This window comes from Zootoca vivipara, chromosome 6, assembly GCF_965207765.1.
Source record: "Zootoca vivipara chromosome 6, rZooViv2.hap1.1, whole genome shotgun sequence".
Classification (NCBI taxonomy): Eukaryota; Metazoa; Chordata; class Lepidosauria; order Squamata; family Lacertidae; genus Zootoca; species Zootoca vivipara.
The window spans coordinates 25,625,439-25,644,910 of NC_142589.1; the positions used below are offsets into that span (position 1 = coordinate 25,625,439).

Sequence of the window (19,472 nt, forward strand, 5' to 3'; positions counted from 1 at the left end):
GTAATGGAGGACAAACAGCTGTTTTCTTCATGCCCCCATTTTATTTCCTAGGGCTGTGGTTCCCAAACTTCTCCTGCCACGGACCACTTGAAAACTGCTGAGGGCTTGTTGTATAACTTAATGTTTCTGCCTCTTGTAGCAACTGTAATGCATTGTGCTAGAGCTAGACACTATTTTTACTTTTATTGCTTCTTTTAATTCCTATATATTGTTGGTTTATTGTATTACAATTTGGATTCTATAGAATTCAGATTTCAGTGCAATAAAACGAAATGTAAGGAATAAAATAATAAAATAAAAATTAAGTATCTGTACGAACATTTAATGCAATGGATGTGTCTCCCATCTTCAACCACAATGCCACAGACACACCACAGGCCACCTGAATGGACCAGTTTGGGAACACCTGGCAAAACAAAAATATTGAATGACAACCAAGTGTTGTATGAGGTAGGTCTTTGGTCTGATCCAGCAGGGCAGTTCTTAAAGGAGAGAAATGAGCCACACCCATCCAGCACAGTTCATTGCACCCAATACTCTGCTTGAGCAAGTATGGTTCATGAAAATGTTCAAACCTTTGTGACTTGGTATTGTGGGACTACTAGAGCAGAATCAGGCCCACAACATAGTGCAGAACTTCATTGCTAGATATGCTTTAACATTTATTTATATTCTTTACTTACTGGTTTTCTAATACTCTTTTTCTTCAGGGATTAAACTGGTGGCTACCAGGGGATTATCTCAAAGAGGCTTCCTAGCTCTGGAATTTGCTCTCCAAGGAGATTAGACCAGCTCTGTCATGAATAGCTTTGGGATGCCAAGCCAAACTTGTCCCATTCACTCAAGTTTTTTTTTTAATAGTGATTCACTTCAATCATATTTGATGATATTTAACTGCTTGTTTTTGTTTGTAGTGATTTTAATTGAAATTATAAGACACCTTGAAGATAAGATATACTTTTTTTCAAATTAAACAGAATTGCATCACGTTTCTGCCAAATGTTCTGTTTGTGAGAGCTTGTGGCATAGAACACGGAAACGGTGATCAGAAGATCCGTTTCCCTTTGTGTTCTTACTCTCCGTGACCAATCAAGTTTGTCTCAGGAGACTGCCTTACCCAAGAAAGTCCCAAATAAGTGGTAAGGTATGCACAGGCAATAGTAATGTTTTTATAGATATTGCAAAGCTCTGACACATGTAGTAATTGAGGATTTAAAAAAGTTAGCTGAAGAATCCCCTAACATGACAACTATAATTTAGCTCATATTCAACTTTTACATGCCTATCAAACATGAAAGCAAAGTGCTAAATTTGGCTCACTAGAAAAACAGGAAACATATCCCTTTCTCAATTTACAGCTCACAGCTGAGCACAGCTCATTGAACACAGAGAATCCTCAGTAAGCCATCCCTTTGTTGTCCCAGGTAGGCAACACAAACAGGTGGTTTAATTAAGCCTCATACCATCCATGGTCAGTATATGGCTTGGGAGGAATGCAGGTGATACAAAACAGCATTTATATAGCGCTTTGGTGTTCAAGAGTCTAGATAAATATTATCACAGCCATTCTTTAGAACCACCTGCTAAAGTAGGTCACCCCATATTGGGGGTGGGGAGGGGGCTTACGGTAACCTAGATAAGCAATTCAGTTCATGCACTGTTTTGAATTGTAGATTCATAGCTCAGGTATTTATTCAATACTCTACACTGGCTCTTTTAGCATGTTTAGGTATATGTGTGCATTTTTAAACAAATAGAAAGGCTATATTTACAAGCTAACTTTGTGTTCAGTAAAGCATATGCAATCGAGAGCACAATATTGATGTGTTTAACAAAGGAGTTTATTACCAAAATACAATTAGTCAATACATGACAAAACTTCTGTAAAGCAAAATAAATTATTCTAACAATGTACAGTATTTCAGAAGGTAGTCAAAGTTGTACTACAAAGTTTGCTTCCATAGTTTCCAAACGAGACAAACCTAGAGAGAACTTAAGGCATGCAGCTTAATGTGCGGGAAAATATCTTATAAAGTAAGTCATCCTGTCAGTCAGATAATGCAAGATCTACAGTCTTTTACATGTCAGTTTTCTAAAAGTTTTATACTTTGGCTATAAAAAACAGTGCCATAGTATTACAATTCCTTTTTCTTAAAAAAATATATGTACCCATGCCCAGGAATATCAAATGCACATTTCTATTAAATATATTTTAACATTACTTTGAGCACCAACTGTACATTTTCATTTTAAATGATTAAATAAGTGCTTTAAAAATGCAGCAACTAGCTGAATGCCACAATGTTTTTTCAAGCGAAGAACAAGGAATACAGCCTCTATTGGTGAAGCTGTTGAAGCCACGGTTAATTGGAAGCAAGCTCCATTGATTCCAACACCATGTTTCCAAATAAGTTGCTTATGCTACAGTCAAAGGGCTGGTTAAGAGAAATAAAATATAGTCAGATTACAGGGATGGGAAAAAAGAGAAGAGAATCATCCCACCTCATGCCCTGTCTACTAATCTTACCTCTACACCAACCAAAATGCCCATTAGTTGGACACGTGCCAAAGCACATGAAGGCCCAAGCCATGCACAGGTAAACATTTCCTAGAATCATGAAGATCATTATCTGGACCTGCAATCATTTAATTGTGTGTTTGCCGGTCCTATGTAAATATTACTTTTTATGTTTAGATGCCCAGTGGGCCTAAGAGTGGGGTAGCTGTGATCCCATAGGCCTCATGCCCTTCTTCCTACTACTTGCCTGTATCATATGCTAAATTAATCCTAACCAGCCCAAACAAGTGCAGTGCTGATCCATTGAAAGAGTTTTCCCATTGAGCACAACAGGATGAACATTGTAAGGATGTCATCCACAGCACATCTCTGGGAATAATGCAAATGTAATGCAATCTACTCTCAAGCAAGTGTATAATGGAATTGCGGCCAGAAGTATAAATGGAAGCTTTCTGCCCATAACAGAACAGAGCATTGAATCTGGTTCTCCATAAATTAAATGGGGGGAGGGGAAGAAATCAAACACTATAGTTAGCAGTATGCGTTTATCTTTTTAAAATCCTAAAACAGAGGGAAGACATGCTGTATGTCTGAAAAAGTGCTCTAAACAAAAACTCCCTAAATCCAAACAGCTCCAAGATAGGTAACATGATCAATAAACTGGTTTCAGCCTCAAGTCTGCTACATGGCAATTGTGTAAATTTGAAGAGTGAACTGATAGCAACCCATGGGCTTTAAAATGAAAGAAAAAAAAGTGTCAGTATGAAATATGCTTTTCTTGTGCAATTGAAGGCAATATCAAACTTTAACTATTGAGACTAAAGTTAGTTTGCTTAAAAAAATAAAAATAAAATACTTCCCTTTACTATTTAACAGTAATGGAAGATTACATATACAAAATGGTAAGAAAATAACCTGCTGAATACATATGCACCTTGCCTGGCCTCTCCAATTCATTTCAATTGTTCTTCACATATTGTATTCCTGCAAAAAGCTTTACATGCCTAAAAATCAATACTTAACTTCAATAAAAATATAATTAGTTTTATAAGCTCGTGGTTTCACAATTTTCTTGTAGTGTAACAGACAGGCATGACCCATTAAGGAAAAAACAAAACAAAACAAGGTAAAGGTTTGTTACAAAGAGCCTTTGCCATGGTTTTGAAATGAAACATTTAAAATTTGATAATTTTTACTAAGCTTTCAACTAATTGCAGTAAATAGACAGACAGGAGGTGGAATGTTGATACACTTTGTATGATCTCAGCTATTAAATAGTTGCCCAATAATTTCCTGAAACTTCACATCAGAAGTTTCAGGTTGAGGATACAAAACTGATGCAAGGACTGAATACAAAGGTAACAGTAGTAGCCAGAAGTACTTCATCAAGATTTGTGACCAATTGGATTCTGTTCAGTCATAAAGAGCTCATAGCAGGAAGTAAAATATAGCACCTTCTCAATTTCTCCCTGTTTGTTGTATTTCTCAAGAACACAAAACAATCCACATTTTCAATCTCATATTTTAAATAAACTTGTTTGTTGTACAGTGAATTTATGCACTCACTTATTATAAATGCACCTAGTTTAGAAACAAGTAACAGATTGAATTAATAATAGGGATCCTAGTTTGGATTTTCTACAAAATGCCTTGAAATATTTTTGCATTCAACATTTAAAACTTCTTTAAAAACGACACAAAATATTTTCCATTTCTCCAACTTCACAGTTCAGAAATTTTGAGGGGCAAGGGGTGACCCAAACTCAATTAGCACCATGAAAACTGAGCTTTTAATGTATAATAAATACATTTTTAAAAGTTATGCAGCTGTCTGAAAATAATGCACATCTGTGTACAAATCTGCTTATAAGCAATGAACTGCCAGAGTAAAGGGAAATGCAGCAATACGGCAAAAACTGGGAGAGGGCTCCACCCAAATGAAACATAACACTAATTTCAAGAGAAAAATAACATTGGAGGCTGCTGAACTTCCACTGAAGTCAATGGCAGTTAAGCAGCTGAAGCTTGCAACCACAGACAAGAACTCAAGGTATTCTAGAAGGCATGAAAACAGCTCCTTTTGAAAAACAAGTGTGAATGAAGTGCTTTTAGTGGCTATTTTATAACAATGTCACAATGGGATAAGCTAGTAACTTCCATTGAGTTTTCATCAGATTTCTGTGCACTCAAGAAACTGGATTTTGACGTGTTAAATGTTATTTGATAAAGAGGTAAACCTCCCTTAAAGGTTTAGCTAAGACCACTTGTTCCTACCCACTCTGATCCAAGTTATGGCACTTCTAGCATTCTGAAATGCCTGATTATGAGAGAGATATTTAAGTTCTATGAGAAAGTTCTGGTGAACCATTAGGGTCCATCAAGACTTAGTTATACATTCTCAGCATCTCATACTGAAAGAAATAACACAAGCCAAATACTTTGCTACTTGTTAATGATCCCTGTATCAGCAGGAAGATACAGATATTGTTATCTTTTCTAAAAAAGTACAGTCGTACCTCGGGTTACGAACTCAATCCGTTCCGGGTCGCAGTTCGTAACCCGAAAAGGTCGCAAACCGAGCGCCATTTTTGCGCATGCGCAAAGCGTGCGCAACGAAAACACTTCTGGGTTTGCGGAGTTCGTAACCCGAACTGTTCGCAACCCGAGCGGTTCGTAACCCGAGGTATGGTTGTTGTAGTAGTAATTGAGTGAGGAACCATAAGGCTTACAAAGTTACTCAATCTCCCTCTCCCTCTCTGGAAATGCTGCTTCATAAATGTATAGTCAGTCATGTCAGTTTTCAAAAATTTACCTAAAATGAATTTAACCCCCTTTAGATAGTTTCAAGGCAGTAAGATTAAACCCCTTAAGGTAACACATTAGTGTGAAATTCCTATTATATGACTAAGCTTTAGATTAACAATAGACATTGAAAATGGCTCTGTCGGTAGAGGATAATGGTTTCAGCAGACCTTTCCCTAAATGGAGTATTTACTGTTCAGTTACTTCAAGAGCTTGTGAAATAAATCCATTTTCTTGTTGACATAAATAACATTTCGACCGTTGGAAATACTACTGCATTTTTTTTACTTACACTTTTCGCTTCAGCAAGTAGTTCAGGTGATGTAAAGAGAACACAAGAAAACAGCACTTTATGAAACCCTTTAAAGCAACAGCTTCACCTATCTTACACTCTGAGTTGCTGTGTGGTCCTTGTTCAGAATTATGTTTATGATTTCACCTTCATGTTCCTTCATATGGTCCAACAAGTTCTCCTTGTTGGTGGACTCAAATCCACAAATGCAACAGCAGAAGAGCAGGACACAGTATTCTGTGCCAAGGTGAGGCAGACCAGCAATTTTGTCTGAATTGCATGAGGTATTAGTTGTGGAAGCAGGATTCTGATTTTCATCAGAATTCATGGTTTTGTCAGCAGTTTGGTTAGAGGAGTCTGAAAAGGACAAGCCCTCCGAGTTGCTTTTCAAAGGAAATAAACCATTTTCAGCAGTCACTTTCCCAGTCACCTGACCTGGGGACCTAAGAAAGGAAGAAAGCAGTTGACTTTTTAGTATACAAATTCTAAGAAAATGGCAATTCTACCATGCAAAGGTTCCACGCAATACAGGATGTCCAAGGATCTGTTTGCAGGGCTCAATGTATGTACTTGCTTTTGGCATCTCTCACTTTTATGTCCCCTTCACTACAGTGCAGCAAATCTCTAAAATAGCTTATCAAATTTCCCCCAGCTGTAAAGAGAAAGTGGGAGGTTTGGCAACAGAGCTTCCAGCAGGGAAATTACAATGTCCCCCAGACTCCAACAACTTAAGTAACTATATTGCTTAAAGCAACTGACTTGCTATGCAAGTTGTTAAGATAGTGCTCTATGTTACAAGTATAAATAGTGACCCTAAAATGCACACACACCTGCTGCTTTGTGAAATTGCATCATTAATAGCCTTGTTCACTTGTTCATAGTTGTAGTTTTGGTCACTTGCGTGCTTCCACATATGAGACTTGAGAGAAGGGGGATGGCTACACTCGTACCCACAAAGCGAACATCTGAAGGGGGGGAAAAGATTAAGAGAAAGAAGAAGGGGTCAATATGTCTTACCCAAAATGTGGTCAAATTATAAAAGGTCAGCACACCCTTCAATTTCTATCCTAGTTTGGTTTAGCTGTTGCTGCATTTCTATGTGATATTTTAAAGACTTCTACCCCAAAAAGTATACCCAAAGCTATAAAGTAACGTCTATCAAACATGGTGGACTAATACATAGTCTCATTAGGCAATTACAACAGAATTAATAGGTAAAAGCAAGAGGGAGAAATTGCACACGTTGAAGAACATTTCACGTACCAGGACTTTGTGCGCCAAGCACGTATGTAGCACATTTCCCTCACTACTAAGTAACTACAGTCAAATATTCTGAGGGAGACCCCTATGCTTTCCAGAGTTCTGGTACTTCTGGGTTGTTGTTGTTTTTTGTTTTGCAGGTTTCCCACTACCTGGAGCCTCCAGAGTACCAGGCTCTAACAGCAGCAAGATACAAAGGCAGAGATGATCCCTTAACCAAGCAATTTGTGAGAGATCTCTAGCAAATGTTCGGTGATCTTAACTTCAAACTATCTGTATTGACAAGGCCACAGCTGCCACCGGCTTGCCAAGCAGTCAGTTACCTACTTGAACTGCTCCATTAGCTGCACTGCCTGGTGCTCCTGTGGATGGCGCCTCATATGGCACTTCAAGCTATTCATATTTGTTGTGGCAAAGTCGCACATTCGACACCTGAAGGAAAACAAAGAAGCAATTGGTTCCCAGGACCCTCAGCCTCTTGACAAGACCATCTCTGAGGTGGGCGTTGCGGAAGGGCGGACAAGGAGGGAGTTTTGGCTAATGACAGTGGTACCTCGTGTTACGGACGGGATCCGTTCCGGAGGCCCGTCCATAACATGAAACAGCCGTAACTTGAAGCGCCGTTTCTGCGCATGTGCGCGGTGCGATTTAGCGCTTCTGTGCATGCGGCAAAACCCGAAAGTAACCCATTCCGAAAACACGCAACCTGAAGTGGACATAACATGAGGTATGACTGTATAATTCATTCTAGAATCCATTGGTGCGGTAGCCAAGTAAATGGCGGCTGCCTGTTATTCAGATGAAAATGTCATTCATTAAGGGCCTCTGGAGGTGTTAGCTGTCTGCTTTAAACATGAGATTCAATCAATATGGCTCTATCCATCTAAAAGTTCAAAATGGCAAACTTTCAGATGCATCATGCAAATGGTAAGAGTTTCCTGGAAAACTGTGCTGAATTAAAAATAAACATTAAAGACTCGATAAATCTGCTTATTGTTTGTTTTGAATATTTTCTACCTCAACTTTCAGGCCTTTCTAGGCTGCTTAAACGAAACAGGTGGAAAAAGCCACATTCTTCTGGCATAACCTGCCAGCTGTTAGCCCTCCGGTTGATGGGATGTGGCCCAAGCATGCTCCAATTCTGCTGTTGCTTTCTTTAGGAACCTCCTTACCAGTTATTTCAATATGCATTACTTGCAGGTCCTTATTGTAATGATGTCAGTGGATTCTAAAGTGACTGTCAGAGTAAATCATAGCTGCCAAGTTATCCCTTTTTTAAAGGGATTTTCCCTTATGCTGAATAGGCTTCCTCGCGAGAAAAGGGAAAACTTGGCAGCTATGGAGTAAATTGGTAGCAAGTGACACACTCCTTCAAAATTAGGCAATTTCAAATCACCCACTGTGTTCTAACTTTAGAAATGACAGCTGCAAGAAAACACATCAAAATAAATCCAGCTGCGAGTAACAGAAAAACCCAGAGATATGCTCACCTGTATGGCTTATCGGAGTTGTGAATCCGCCTATGATTCCGCACACCAACATACATTGTGCTTGTGTAATCACAAATGTCGCATCTGTAAAGTTTCTGGACTGAAATCCTATCCCCTAAACGACATACAACACAGTTTTTAGAAATCATTTTCCTTAACAGGAAGATATATTGTTTCAGCACAATCTGACCCAGCTTAGGTTCTAACCTCCCAATACTAACAGTTGAGTGGAGTATGGTTCACACATTTGATTGGCTGGCAGCTTTGGTTCTGGAAGGTATTTAATTCAGGATTTTTGGTACATATTTTCTTTTAAAATAATCAGGTCTGGGCCAACCACACAAGTGACCCAAGCAGATACTTAGGGTGGTCTTATTATTAAGGGCGCCCAAGAAAACCTACAATATGAGAGGTCCTTCTCAAGATCCTAGTTGTTGCATCCCAGCATCCTCATTACAGGGGGTCCTGGGAATTGCTCCTGGATCATGCAGTGCTGTGTCTTAGGATGCTAAGTTGCCTTGGACCAGCCTGGTAAACAATTAAGCCATTTCTTATCGAAATTGAATAACAATGAAGGAAATAACATTTGTAGGCAAATAAAAATATATTGCCTAATGATCACTAAAACCACCATATTTTATATGCAATTATGTCACGAAGATTTGTTGTTTTACGAAACACAACTCTGCCTTTTACTACATGCTTTAGAGTCAGGACTATGGGTTTGGGAACTGCTTTTATCCTCAGAAGGGAGGGCAGGTAGTAAAGGAAGGCCAAGCCCTGTGCTGTGTAACAAACTGACTGGTTTCAATCCAACACTAAAAGCAGGTGTTCCTGTAATGCATGTTATTACAATCGCCCTACATTATTAGACATTTAGAATTCAATCATATGCAGAAAGATCCCTTTAACGTTCTAGCACAGCCGCGATGAACAGGGGCGCTGATGATTTCACAAACATGAAACAAATGTTCCCGCTCAGATTAACGCATGCATAAACAGATGCTGTGCCATAAACTTCTTGGGTTTGGGCTGTTTTATAGAGACGACATCTGTTTGACAAGAGGGCTTCCTTCCTGCAATCGTGTCATAATTTGACTGCAAAGAGTTTCCAAACTACTTTAGAAAGCTTAAATTCTCATTTAATGAATGCTATTAAAAGGGGGAACATGTTCAGTCAAGTCATACTTCCAAATCCCAGGTTTTAAAATAAAAACCTGCATTAAGCGTTGAGGCAGGGCTTAGGTGTTTGCTGTTTATTTTGGAGGGGTGCATCATCAAGAAAAATTGGCATCCTTTCCCTCTGATTCAGAGGCTCATCACTAAAAAGGTGTGGACAGTAGCAAAGGGAGGAACAAGCTGCTTTCCATACTGTTTGCCTAGTTTGAAGGCATTACAAAAGTCTTGCCCAATCCTGTGCCCTCCAGATGTTTCAGACTACAGTGCCCATCAGCTCCAGCCAGCATGCCCAATAACAAGGAATGATGGGAGTTGTAGTCCAAAACATCCAGAGGGCTGGAGACTGCAGAAGGCTGTGCTATACTATCAAGTGATTAAAAGCCCTATGTGGCAACTGCTGAAAAGCTTTTTTCTTTGGTGATTCTCCATGAAGCAGGTGCTACCTTTAACAGCCCCTAACCATATCTGTTGCACATATCATTATTTGCATACCAATGCTGCATATTCCTGGCAGTTGCAGTGCTGCCACTCGGGTACTATGGGTGACTGGGAAAATGAACGTAGCATTGGCTTATAACAGTTAAAAGTCACTGCCACAGCCAAGGGATTCTCAAGAACCTCCAGCATGTTGAGCTCAACATTTTGAACCGGCCCAATGCTATCACTAAGCGAGTGAAAAAGACAGACAGTACCGACTCTTTCATCCACTTTGCTACAAGTTATTAGGCTGTCAGATGGCGGCATCGAGTATAGGTCTGGAAGGCTGTGTTGCTCTCTCTCGTGGCTTCGAAGCTGACTCTGCAAAGCAAACAGGAGTACCGTCTTTTAAAAGGGTGCAAATAAGGAGTGGCTGAACCTCCATATTGAACTCTAGTTATTTTCCTGTCAGACGTCGTCTGTGATTACTTATCTGTCAGGCAGCCAAACAAAATGACAATACAAATCAAGAAGATTTTTAAAGAGGAGCTCAAGACACATGATCACTAACCAACTGCATGGGGGTGAGGAGAGAAACAGAGTTTCCGACTCAAGCAGGGATAATGGGAAAGCAGACTTTTCAGTTGCCCAAATCTGAGTGAGCTCCGTAGGTTTAGAAGAGCATCACAAAGTAGAATTATCATTACCTGGTCTAATAAATAGGTAACAAGGTTCCACCCACCCACCAAGAGCTGCAGGAAGGCCCTGGTTTGTACCCCTACATGGTAGAATAGTCATGCACTCTAACTTTTCATTATTAGGCTTTAACTTGGTGATATAACTTGGGCTTTTTTTGGGAATTTTTCTATTTACCTATATAGTTTGTTGTATAGCACTTAAGCTGCTTTAAGAAAAATGGCATGTAACAATCAGAATTGTTATGTTCCTCTTCAGACAAAGGAATTTTTAAGATACTCAAGTGTTAAAGGATATGTCCCTTGGTTTTTTAAAAAAGGGGGAGGCTTAATGCTATGGTTTTGGTTTTCCAAAATTGCTGCATCTATTGGCTGGGTTCAGAGTTCTACCTGCCTTATTACTACAGGCTTAACTGCAACTTTGAAGAAGCTGAAATAAAGTTCTCACCCTGATGCTTCCTTGACCCACTTCTGAACTGACTTGCAGGTTTTGACAAACAACCCAGTCGTTGATTCCAAGGCCATTACTCAGGCACTGAGCAGCACCAGACACTCCAGTTCTAGCAATCTCAATGGGACCTTTCTAGCAACCAACCACCATCGACTGTTTGCAATTGACTGCCCCAGTTAAGCCTGTCATGACAAGCTGCAACTTCTCTGGCTCACATAGTTCAGGGAAATCGAGAAACAGTAAAAAAAAAACGGCAAACACTAAAGTATAAACACATCACCTTATAATGAAAGGATTCTTCGCACTGTTTGCACTGGTACATTCGGGTTTTGCAGTGGTTGATCATATGGTTTTCCAAATCCTTACTGTTTTCTGCTATGTGCTCGCAGATAGGACATTGATAGGGCTGCCTCTGGCGATGCACCCGCAAGTGTTGCTTGATATACCCCTTGTTGCCACTACTGTAGTGGCACAGGCGGCACCGGAAGGGGCGATCCACATTGGGGATGTATTCCACCAGGTTGCTCCCCAGCACGTTGGCATCGGCTGCAGGTTGGCACTGCACATTGTCTTGCAACTCCTTCAGAATGTCGTCGTCGGAAGCGTTCTGGTCCGTCCTCTCCTTCAGCTTTTCAATGACGGTGAGCAGGGACATGCTGATGCCCATTTTAATGGGACCTTCAGCCAGCTCTGGCTTATCCTTCTGTATTTCCATGAAAGCACAGTCCGTTTGGTTCAGGCCTGCCAATTCCTCTGTTTTAAGGGAGGTCACCAGCTTAGAATGGGCGACGTAGCTGTTGTCAGCTGGCCTCTGCCCAGCCTCTGAACCTATAGAATTCACCTCGGCAAAAGCTCTGAGGCTTGAGCGGGTTAGCTCTGCAGCTCTGATGGGCATCGTGACGAGCGCTTCGGCAGCCAGGGAGTGCAGCCTCAAGGACTCTGAATTTGTTCTTCTTCTGGTGGGAGGTGCGTTTTCATCTGCTGCTTTGGCTCTACCAGGGTTTAAATCGCCCTCTTTCTTCTCTGCACTGCTCCATCCGATTATGACTTCTTCGAGTTCCACGGAGCTTTTGTCCATATGATAAACGTCCCCATCGCGTGCCACACGAGCCTGCTCAGAGATTATTTTCTTCTCAGCTTCAATGTCGGTGTCCATAGAGTAAGGCTTCTGCACAACAGGCTCTTCGGCACTTGGCAAACGTTCAACTATGACGTTAACGTGGCCTTTTTTATTTGGGCTGCAGCTAATGATTTTTTGGGCGGAGGAAAGCAAGCTGTCCGTCATCAAGTTGTCTTGCTCCAGATCGGTATCTGACAGAGTCTCTTCTGCTACTTTGCCTGTGGGCGAGAGAGTAGCCGACTGACTTAGGAGCGCCTCCTCTTTCGCAGGCTCTTCTGCCGAGGTTTTGTACACCATTTGCTCAGAGCTACAAATGTGGAGTTGAACAGCCTGGTCACCAGGGAGACCAGGGAGACCCAGTTCGTTATTATCTAGCGCGAGGACAACGGCATCTACGTTGCGAGGAACACCCGATATAGCAGGGTCCGGCAATGTAGCTTGTTCATTTTCTTCCTCAAATATGGGGTATGAGCAGTCAACTTCGCCTGCATGCTTCCAGGCATGCGTTTTCAACATTCTTTGCTGACCACAAGTATAGCTGCAAATTAAGCATCGATACATGCCGTACTGCTCGTAAGTATACCATTTTTGCCTCCCCTTCTCCGTTGGACAGGGAGACTGAAGCTGTGCTGTCTGATCAGCGCCGGCATTGACAAAACCTTCCACTGGACCATGCAAAGTGGTACTAGGAAAACTTGCACATTGCTGCTGCTCCTTTGAAAGAGTGTGTGCTTTGCTGCTGTTCTCTGGGTGATGCCTCACATGAGCTTCAAACTCTTCTAGGCTTCTCATGGCAAAATTGCACACTGAGCACATAAGTATTACTTCGTTCTGCTGGCCATGTTGTTTCACGTGTTCTTTTAACAGAGGGAGAGAGGGAGACAGAGATTTACAGAGACTGCACTGGTAGCAAACCACCTTTCTTTTATTCTGCGGAGGACAGTCTGTCACATAATAATCTTCTATATTTATTGTGCCCAGGGCAGGCAGTTCAATGGTTTTACCTGGGATCTCTGGGAGGTTTTGTGAGTCAAGTGACAGCAGGGACACATCGGGATGCAAGCGCTTTTTCCCTATTAAAAGGCATTTTTGTGACTTCTCACTCTCAACGATCTTGCTTAGCTTTTGGATGACCTGGATTAGTGGGTCAGGGTTACACTTTCTCTGGTCTTCACCACTTTCTGAAGTTGGGCTTACAACTGCTTCGGAGATCAGTACAGCTTCCGGTTCCCCAATGTTTGAGACTACTGCTGTAATACTGTTGCCTTCTTCCATAATATCTGAAACTTGAAACGTACATTGCTGTGTTACAAAACATCAAGCTTACGGAACACAATGGCATAAATGTTGCAGTCAATCAGTTCATGCACCTTAAACAGATGCACAAGTCATCCAGCCCCTTTTAAAAACTGCTTTACATCTTAACACATAAGTGATATTCCATACAAAGTATGGACCTCCAACTGTTCAATGTAGTTGTTCAGGAGGAAAAGGGACCTGAGCTTATCCTCCTCCTTGCCAACCTCACCATTTGTCTCAGCTGTGCTTGCACTCTATTAGCAGAGGCGATTAGGGATGAAGTCATCCCTGTGCACCAATGCAGAGTTTCCTTGATCTGAACATCTGTCTGTTGATCTCTTGCAAGTGCCCTGGGAGTTTCAGCTCCATAGCTAATTGAAAACGTTCATGGCAGTAAACTGTGAAAAGAGAATGTTAATTTGAGACAGGATGAAGTTATTAAGCACTTGAACGCTAAAGAATGAGCACCCTTGAGCAGAAGATGGTCTAAAGATCAGTACAAATGACTAACATCAATCAAATCTGCAAGAATACCACATATGCCATTCCTCCATTTTAACTATGACATTTTCAAACAGTTTTAAGGTGAAAGTATCGCCAAACAATACCACGCAAGCTTGCTATGTGATTTAGTAAGCAAAACTGATCAGAAACATGACTGCCAGACTGAAAAATTCTGACTATTCCAGACTGAGCTGGATAAAATTTGGTGAGTACTTAACACTTTGAAAAGTCTGTAAGCAATTCAATTGGCAGGGAATGCTTTTCATTTGCAGAATGATTTACTACATGTACTATGCTATGAAACAAGCTCAAATGATTCCCCACCACCAATGGTGTGAAAACTAAAGAAATTTCTTCAGTTATGTATGCCTTGGCTTAGTCAAAATCACAATGACAACAGAATAGCAACCTGGGAATAATGTGACATTAAACTGTCAGATCTTTCCTTAATATTCTGGCAGATTAAAAATGACAAACATTTGGATCTATAAAGGAAGCGAAAGCAGTAGGATTCTTTTAAAAATAAAACACCTTAGCAGAAGGAACATTTCCATAATGAAATCAACAAGTACTTCACTGATCAAATATCCTATCCTGTGTTTGAGGAGTGTTCAAGCTTCAGTATCTGCATCCTAGTTTAAGGTGTTTTTTGGCACATGATGAAGCAGAGCTTTGCCAATGACAGCTCAAAAGGTAACTAATTGTAATCGTGCACATACTCACCAGACAAGAAATCCATTGAACTCATTGGGACTTACTTCAGAGTAAATTGCAATCCTTTACCCACTTACCTGGAACCAAGCCATATTGAACTCAGTGGGATTTAATTCAGAGTAGACCTATACAGGCTGTAGTGCAACACAACAGTTTGGTCTAAGAATGTTGCATTTTCTTGCAGAGAATAATCAAGATAATCCATTCTTTGGTGAATGTTTTCACCAAAATGAAAAAGAGATGATAAGATCAATGCTGATGATCTCATTTGGAGTAAATTCAGAAACTGCAGCTGGTGCAGAATTCAGTGGCCAGGTTGCTCACTACAGCAAGACAGTTTGAGCATATAACAACAATCCTGGCCAAACTGCATTGGCTGCTAATTAGTTTCTGTACCCAATTCAAAGGGTTGTTTTCGACTCATAAAGCCTTATGCAGCTCAGGACCACAATACTCAAGGATCACCTCTTCCCATATGAACCAACTCAGGCCCTGCAATCATCATCTGAGGTCCTTCCACGTGTGCACCTTTCTTGTGAGGTTTGGAGGGTGGCAACATGAGAACAGGCCCTTTCAGTGGTGGCTCCCCACTTGTGGAATGTTCTCCACAGGGAAGATCACCTGGCACCATTATTACATAGCTTTAGGTGCCATGCAAAAACGTTTCTTTTTTACCAGGGATTTGGCACTTAATTATCAATGGCCTCTTTGAGTGGGCGGGATGTTCCAATCCTGCCTTATAAGAAGAGGATTTTCTTTTACATTTTCCTATGTTTTGTTTTATGATGGTTTCAATGTATATGTGTTTGATTATTTATTGTAAGTCACTTTGAGTTGCTTTGGCAACAAATCAATCAAGTTTTAATCATAATCAGAAGTGTAGCTCTTTTGCTATTTTCTATGCTCAATGGCTTTTAAAAAAAATCAGGTAAGCCAACCAAGGCGAGTGGCAGACTGGGGGTTGAAGAAGAGGGGATCTGATTAAATCCTTCTTCCCGAGTCATTCCGAATCAGACCTCTCCAGAACTGGTTTTTTGCACAAGAGACAACAAAAAATACTAGGGCCTTATATCCTTTACATCAGCAGAGGAAAACAGTGGGTGGGAGAGGAGGTAGCTGGAATTTTGGATAAATGGCTGAGAAATAAGGAATTAAAGAGCCCCGCTTCCCAATCATCTGATGATCCCAAATCTCCCTGTAGACAACACAGGGCAAGGTGAACCCGAAGTCTGACTTCACCAAAGGTAAATTCACATTACACTATACCTGCAGCCACCAGACCAGAGTTTCCTCATCCCGTCATAACTGCAAGAACATCCTAACAGGAAAATCCTGCAAGTAAAAGCAGCTATAGCAACAAATTAAAGAGCATTACTTCTAGATAAAGTAGTATTCAAAATGTAACCAGGCACTCTTTTTTAATGCTTAAAACTAAAAGAAACCTATACTGTTTTTGGTGGGTTTTTTTGACACTATGCCTTGTAGGAGTCTTTCACTTTTCACAAAACAAACAAACTTTTAGTTTAACCTATAAAAGCATGCTATTGACACTGCAGTCAAAAGGGTTGGGACTGATAAGAAAGTGTTAGCTTGTTGCAACCTCCAGCCAAGAGAAGTTTTAACCAGGTTCCCTCTGCATCACTTCTGAAAGCAGAACACCAGATATGGGGTTTCCAGTTCTATTAGCATTCTATAGCTTCTTGAGTTACATAAAACACAATCCTGTGCATGTGACAATTTGCCTGAGACTAACAGTGAAGTATTTTTTACCATTAAGGAGCACAAGTGAAATGTAGGGTTCAGCACACTAGTTTTGTGGAGATTGGAAAACTGGTAGGAAAGCAGAATCATAACCTGAGCTTGAGGGCTCATTAGGGCTGAGATTCTAAGTGGGGTGGGTGTGGGAAATAAGTAGACTGAAGTTGGAGAATTATAGGAAAGGAAGACAAATACAATCTTCATGTCAAGACACTTTGAAACAATGGTTCTGTAGAAATATGTGCATGCACATTCTGAAGGGCTGGCACTCTTTTTAGACATACAACCCAGCTTTAGCTTAATTTTTTAGTTATCGTTTTATAGATTAGAAATGTTTTGTTGATGATCTGCATAATATTGCTTATGCCATAACTATGATGCTGAGATTATGTTTTCAGTTTCTGGTTTGTTAATAGCGTTTTATAGACGGCAATTGTTTTACTGATTATTTGCCAATTCTGAAATATGACTTATGCTATATCTGTGATATTTTATTATGTTATTATCTTTAAGCTGCTTTGAGATTCATTTGAATGGACAGTGGCATAGAAATCAAATCAAATCAGCCCTTTAGCCAAAAAAATGCATTTGAGGAGCACCTCCTTGGTGTTTAAAGCCATACTTTTGCATACTGTACAGTATTGGTAGTACTGCAGCTGTGACCTACCTTAGATCAGCTTGTGAGCAAGCAGTGGGCCCCAACCTATAAGCCAAGGACTGATACTCTAAAGGGAGAATGATGGGAATAGATCAATGGTATGACTATAGGACTGCAATTGGGACTATGGAGTTCCAATATTCCAATTTGGCCACTGGGCAATCTTGAGCTATGTTCCCTCCATTGCAACCTGTTGCGAGAATCTGATTTAGGACTGCAAAACACTACAGAAATTATAGTCCATAGCTAACAATTAAAGATGAAGCGTTAAAGCTTTAAAGATGAAGGAACTCAGCAGAGCCTTATTGTCTTTCAACTCATTGGCTGAAAGGAAGTTTGAGAATAATAACTGTGTTTATAGACAACTGCATCAAAAGGGTGGATCAGAAAGAGAGAGAGTGAAACACCTTTCATTTTGGGGTGGCTAATGGGGCAATTGGGGTGGGGGGCTATACCACTGCTAAGAAAGGATGTGTGTAGAAATGTTAGACTGAGCCTGCCCATTTGTTTGTAAAACTATATAAAGAACACACGCATCAATGCACCAGAAATGAATCACCAAAAGAATGGCACAGGGAACTTTGTATGTGTGTGTGTGTGTGTATGGCAATATCCCCAGTTGGCGCCAAGAGAAGAGGAAGGCCAATATAAATCAATAAAGTAGGTAGGTGCACAGACCGTTATGCGTAAGGAAGGAGGGAGCCAAACCCCAACTCCGAAAGTGACGGCGGAAAATCCCCAAAACGTCGTGCTGCCCTTAACTCCTTTAACGCCTGCATATCCACCCCTCACACACACACACCCCGTTTTGAGTGTGTGTGGTAAGGCAGCTCTATCTCACCGGGATCGAGAGGAGATGCTCCACGCCTCTGACAGGTGCCGGGAGCTGAGCACCACGAGTCTCACACCCAACAAACCTGCCACCCTCTCCCCCTCCTCTCGGATGCCTGCTGAGAGAAAAGGCTGGGGAAGGGAGACCCCCAACCCCTTTCCCGGTCGCTCACAGGGATGCTTTCCCCTCCTCCCCATACACGCCCCCTCGAAAAACGCGCTCCCCGCCCCCCCTTCGCACCCACCTTCCCAGGAGAGCCTCAATTAGCTCCGCTTTTCCTTTTTTTCCTCCCTCCCGCTGCTGCTGCCTCTGCAGGGAGCACCGCTTTAAAATGGCGACGATGGGAAAGGGATCACGTGGCCCGAGAGGCCCGGTCAGGTGACCAGAGAGGGAAAGTTTCACCTCCTCCGCCTGCGCTGGCCCGCCCACCTGTTGTCATGGAGACCAAGCATAACGGGCTTCTGGCGCGCAGGTGCCTCGCTCTGGGCCCAAAGCATAGCTGCCAAGTTCTCCCTTTTTTAAGGGAAATTCCCTTATGCTGAATAGGCTTCCTCGCGAGAAAAGGGAAAACTTGACAGCTATGGCCCAAAGACGAGCACGCCTCGGCCGCTGATGCGGCTTCCACTAGTAGCTGGTGCCTTTCCCGGTCCCCCGCCACCCATAAAGCGCTCTCTCTCGCTCTCGTGTGCTCGCTCTCGACCATGCAGTCAGAAAAAATGTGTGCGTGTGCATATGGTGTCTATTCAAACAATAAACATATAATAAAGTATCTATGCACACAGAATATGCAAATGTATACAAAGCATCTATGCAGAAAACGTAGAACGTGTTTATGCAAAGAGAATATTATATCACCTACCCTCTAACAATGTCCCTCTCTTCTGAGGAGGGTGTCTATGCAAAGAGAATGGAAAAAGCTGAATGGTCCTCTTGGTGATGCATGCAGATTCAACCTGCTTAGAGGTAAACTTCCTTAGGTGGGATTTGCGCCTGGAAAAATGAAGCCTTAGAACTGCAGCCGTGTTGGGTGACCCAATAGCCCGATGAAGCAAATGTTTTGCGCACCAGCCAGGGAAATTATTTTTGATGCCCCCCCTCCCCCAAAGCATCAACGTTGTCATCAGAACTTTGTTAGGCTTCCTTACACTATATTCTTCCCCCATTGTGCTTCTTTCTGCCAGCCAAAAGATCACACATTTCTGGATTGTCACTGGATCTGCAAGTCCTGCTCATGGGCGTAGGCAGGGGGGGCAGGAGGGGGCAGTTGCCCCCCCAAAGCAAAAAATCAATGTATTTTACAGACCATAACCAGCACTTCCCCCCTCCAAAAACTGAAGTGGAAAGGGCTTTGCTTTAGCTAGAACAGCTCAGTCTCCGCTTGCTGGGGGGTGGGTGGGACACAGCTGTAACAAAAACACATCAAATAAATAAAGCAAAGTGGCTACCGGTAGTTAAGCAGTTAAGACAATGGAGCAGATATCCC

The 19,472-nt window shown here is 41.6% G+C and overlaps 1 protein-coding gene across 6 annotated transcripts; it reads right to left on the reverse strand.

Moving 5' to 3' along the window:
* Positions 1-1,823: 1,823 nt before the first annotated feature.
* ZNF507 (zinc finger protein 507) lies at positions 1,824-18,398 on the reverse strand. 6 transcript variants are annotated; one of them, XM_088671838.1, is made up of 9 exons: positions 18,234-18,349; positions 13,753-13,921; positions 13,229-13,510; positions 11,385-13,081; positions 10,234-10,339; positions 8,363-8,477; positions 7,200-7,304; positions 6,443-6,577; positions 1,824-6,055 (listed from the first exon to the last, which is right to left on the reverse strand). In XM_088671838.1, the coding sequence occupies exons 3-9, from the start codon at positions 13,497-13,499 to the stop codon at positions 5,701-5,703; spliced, it is 2,784 nt and encodes a 927-aa protein (XP_088527964.1). In that variant the 5' UTR covers positions 13,500-13,510; positions 13,753-13,921; positions 18,234-18,349; the 3' UTR covers positions 1,824-5,700. The 6 variants fall into 6 exon arrangements, with proteins under 6 accessions (XP_088527964.1, XP_088527960.1, XP_088527961.1 ...); XM_088671834.1 differs by having other exon boundaries at positions 11,385-13,510; positions 18,234-18,398; XM_088671835.1 differs by lacking the exon at positions 18,234-18,349 and adding an exon at positions 14,751-15,743 and having other exon boundaries at positions 11,385-13,510.
* Positions 18,399-19,472: the final 1,074 nt, after the last annotated feature.

Coding starts and splice junctions, on each gene's coding strand:
- ZNF507 (XM_088671834.1), bottom strand. CDS start 13,499: ATGGAAGAAGGCAACAGTATTACAGCAGTAGTCTCAAACATTGGGGAA. Junction 7,305..8,362: donor AACTCCGATAAGCCATACAG/GTGAGCATATCT, acceptor GTTTTCCTTCAG/GTGTCGAATGTGCGACTTTG. Junction 6,056..6,442: donor GCAATTTCACAAAGCAGCAG/GTGTGTGTGCAT, acceptor TTCCTTTCTTAG/GTCCCCAGGTCAGGTGACTG.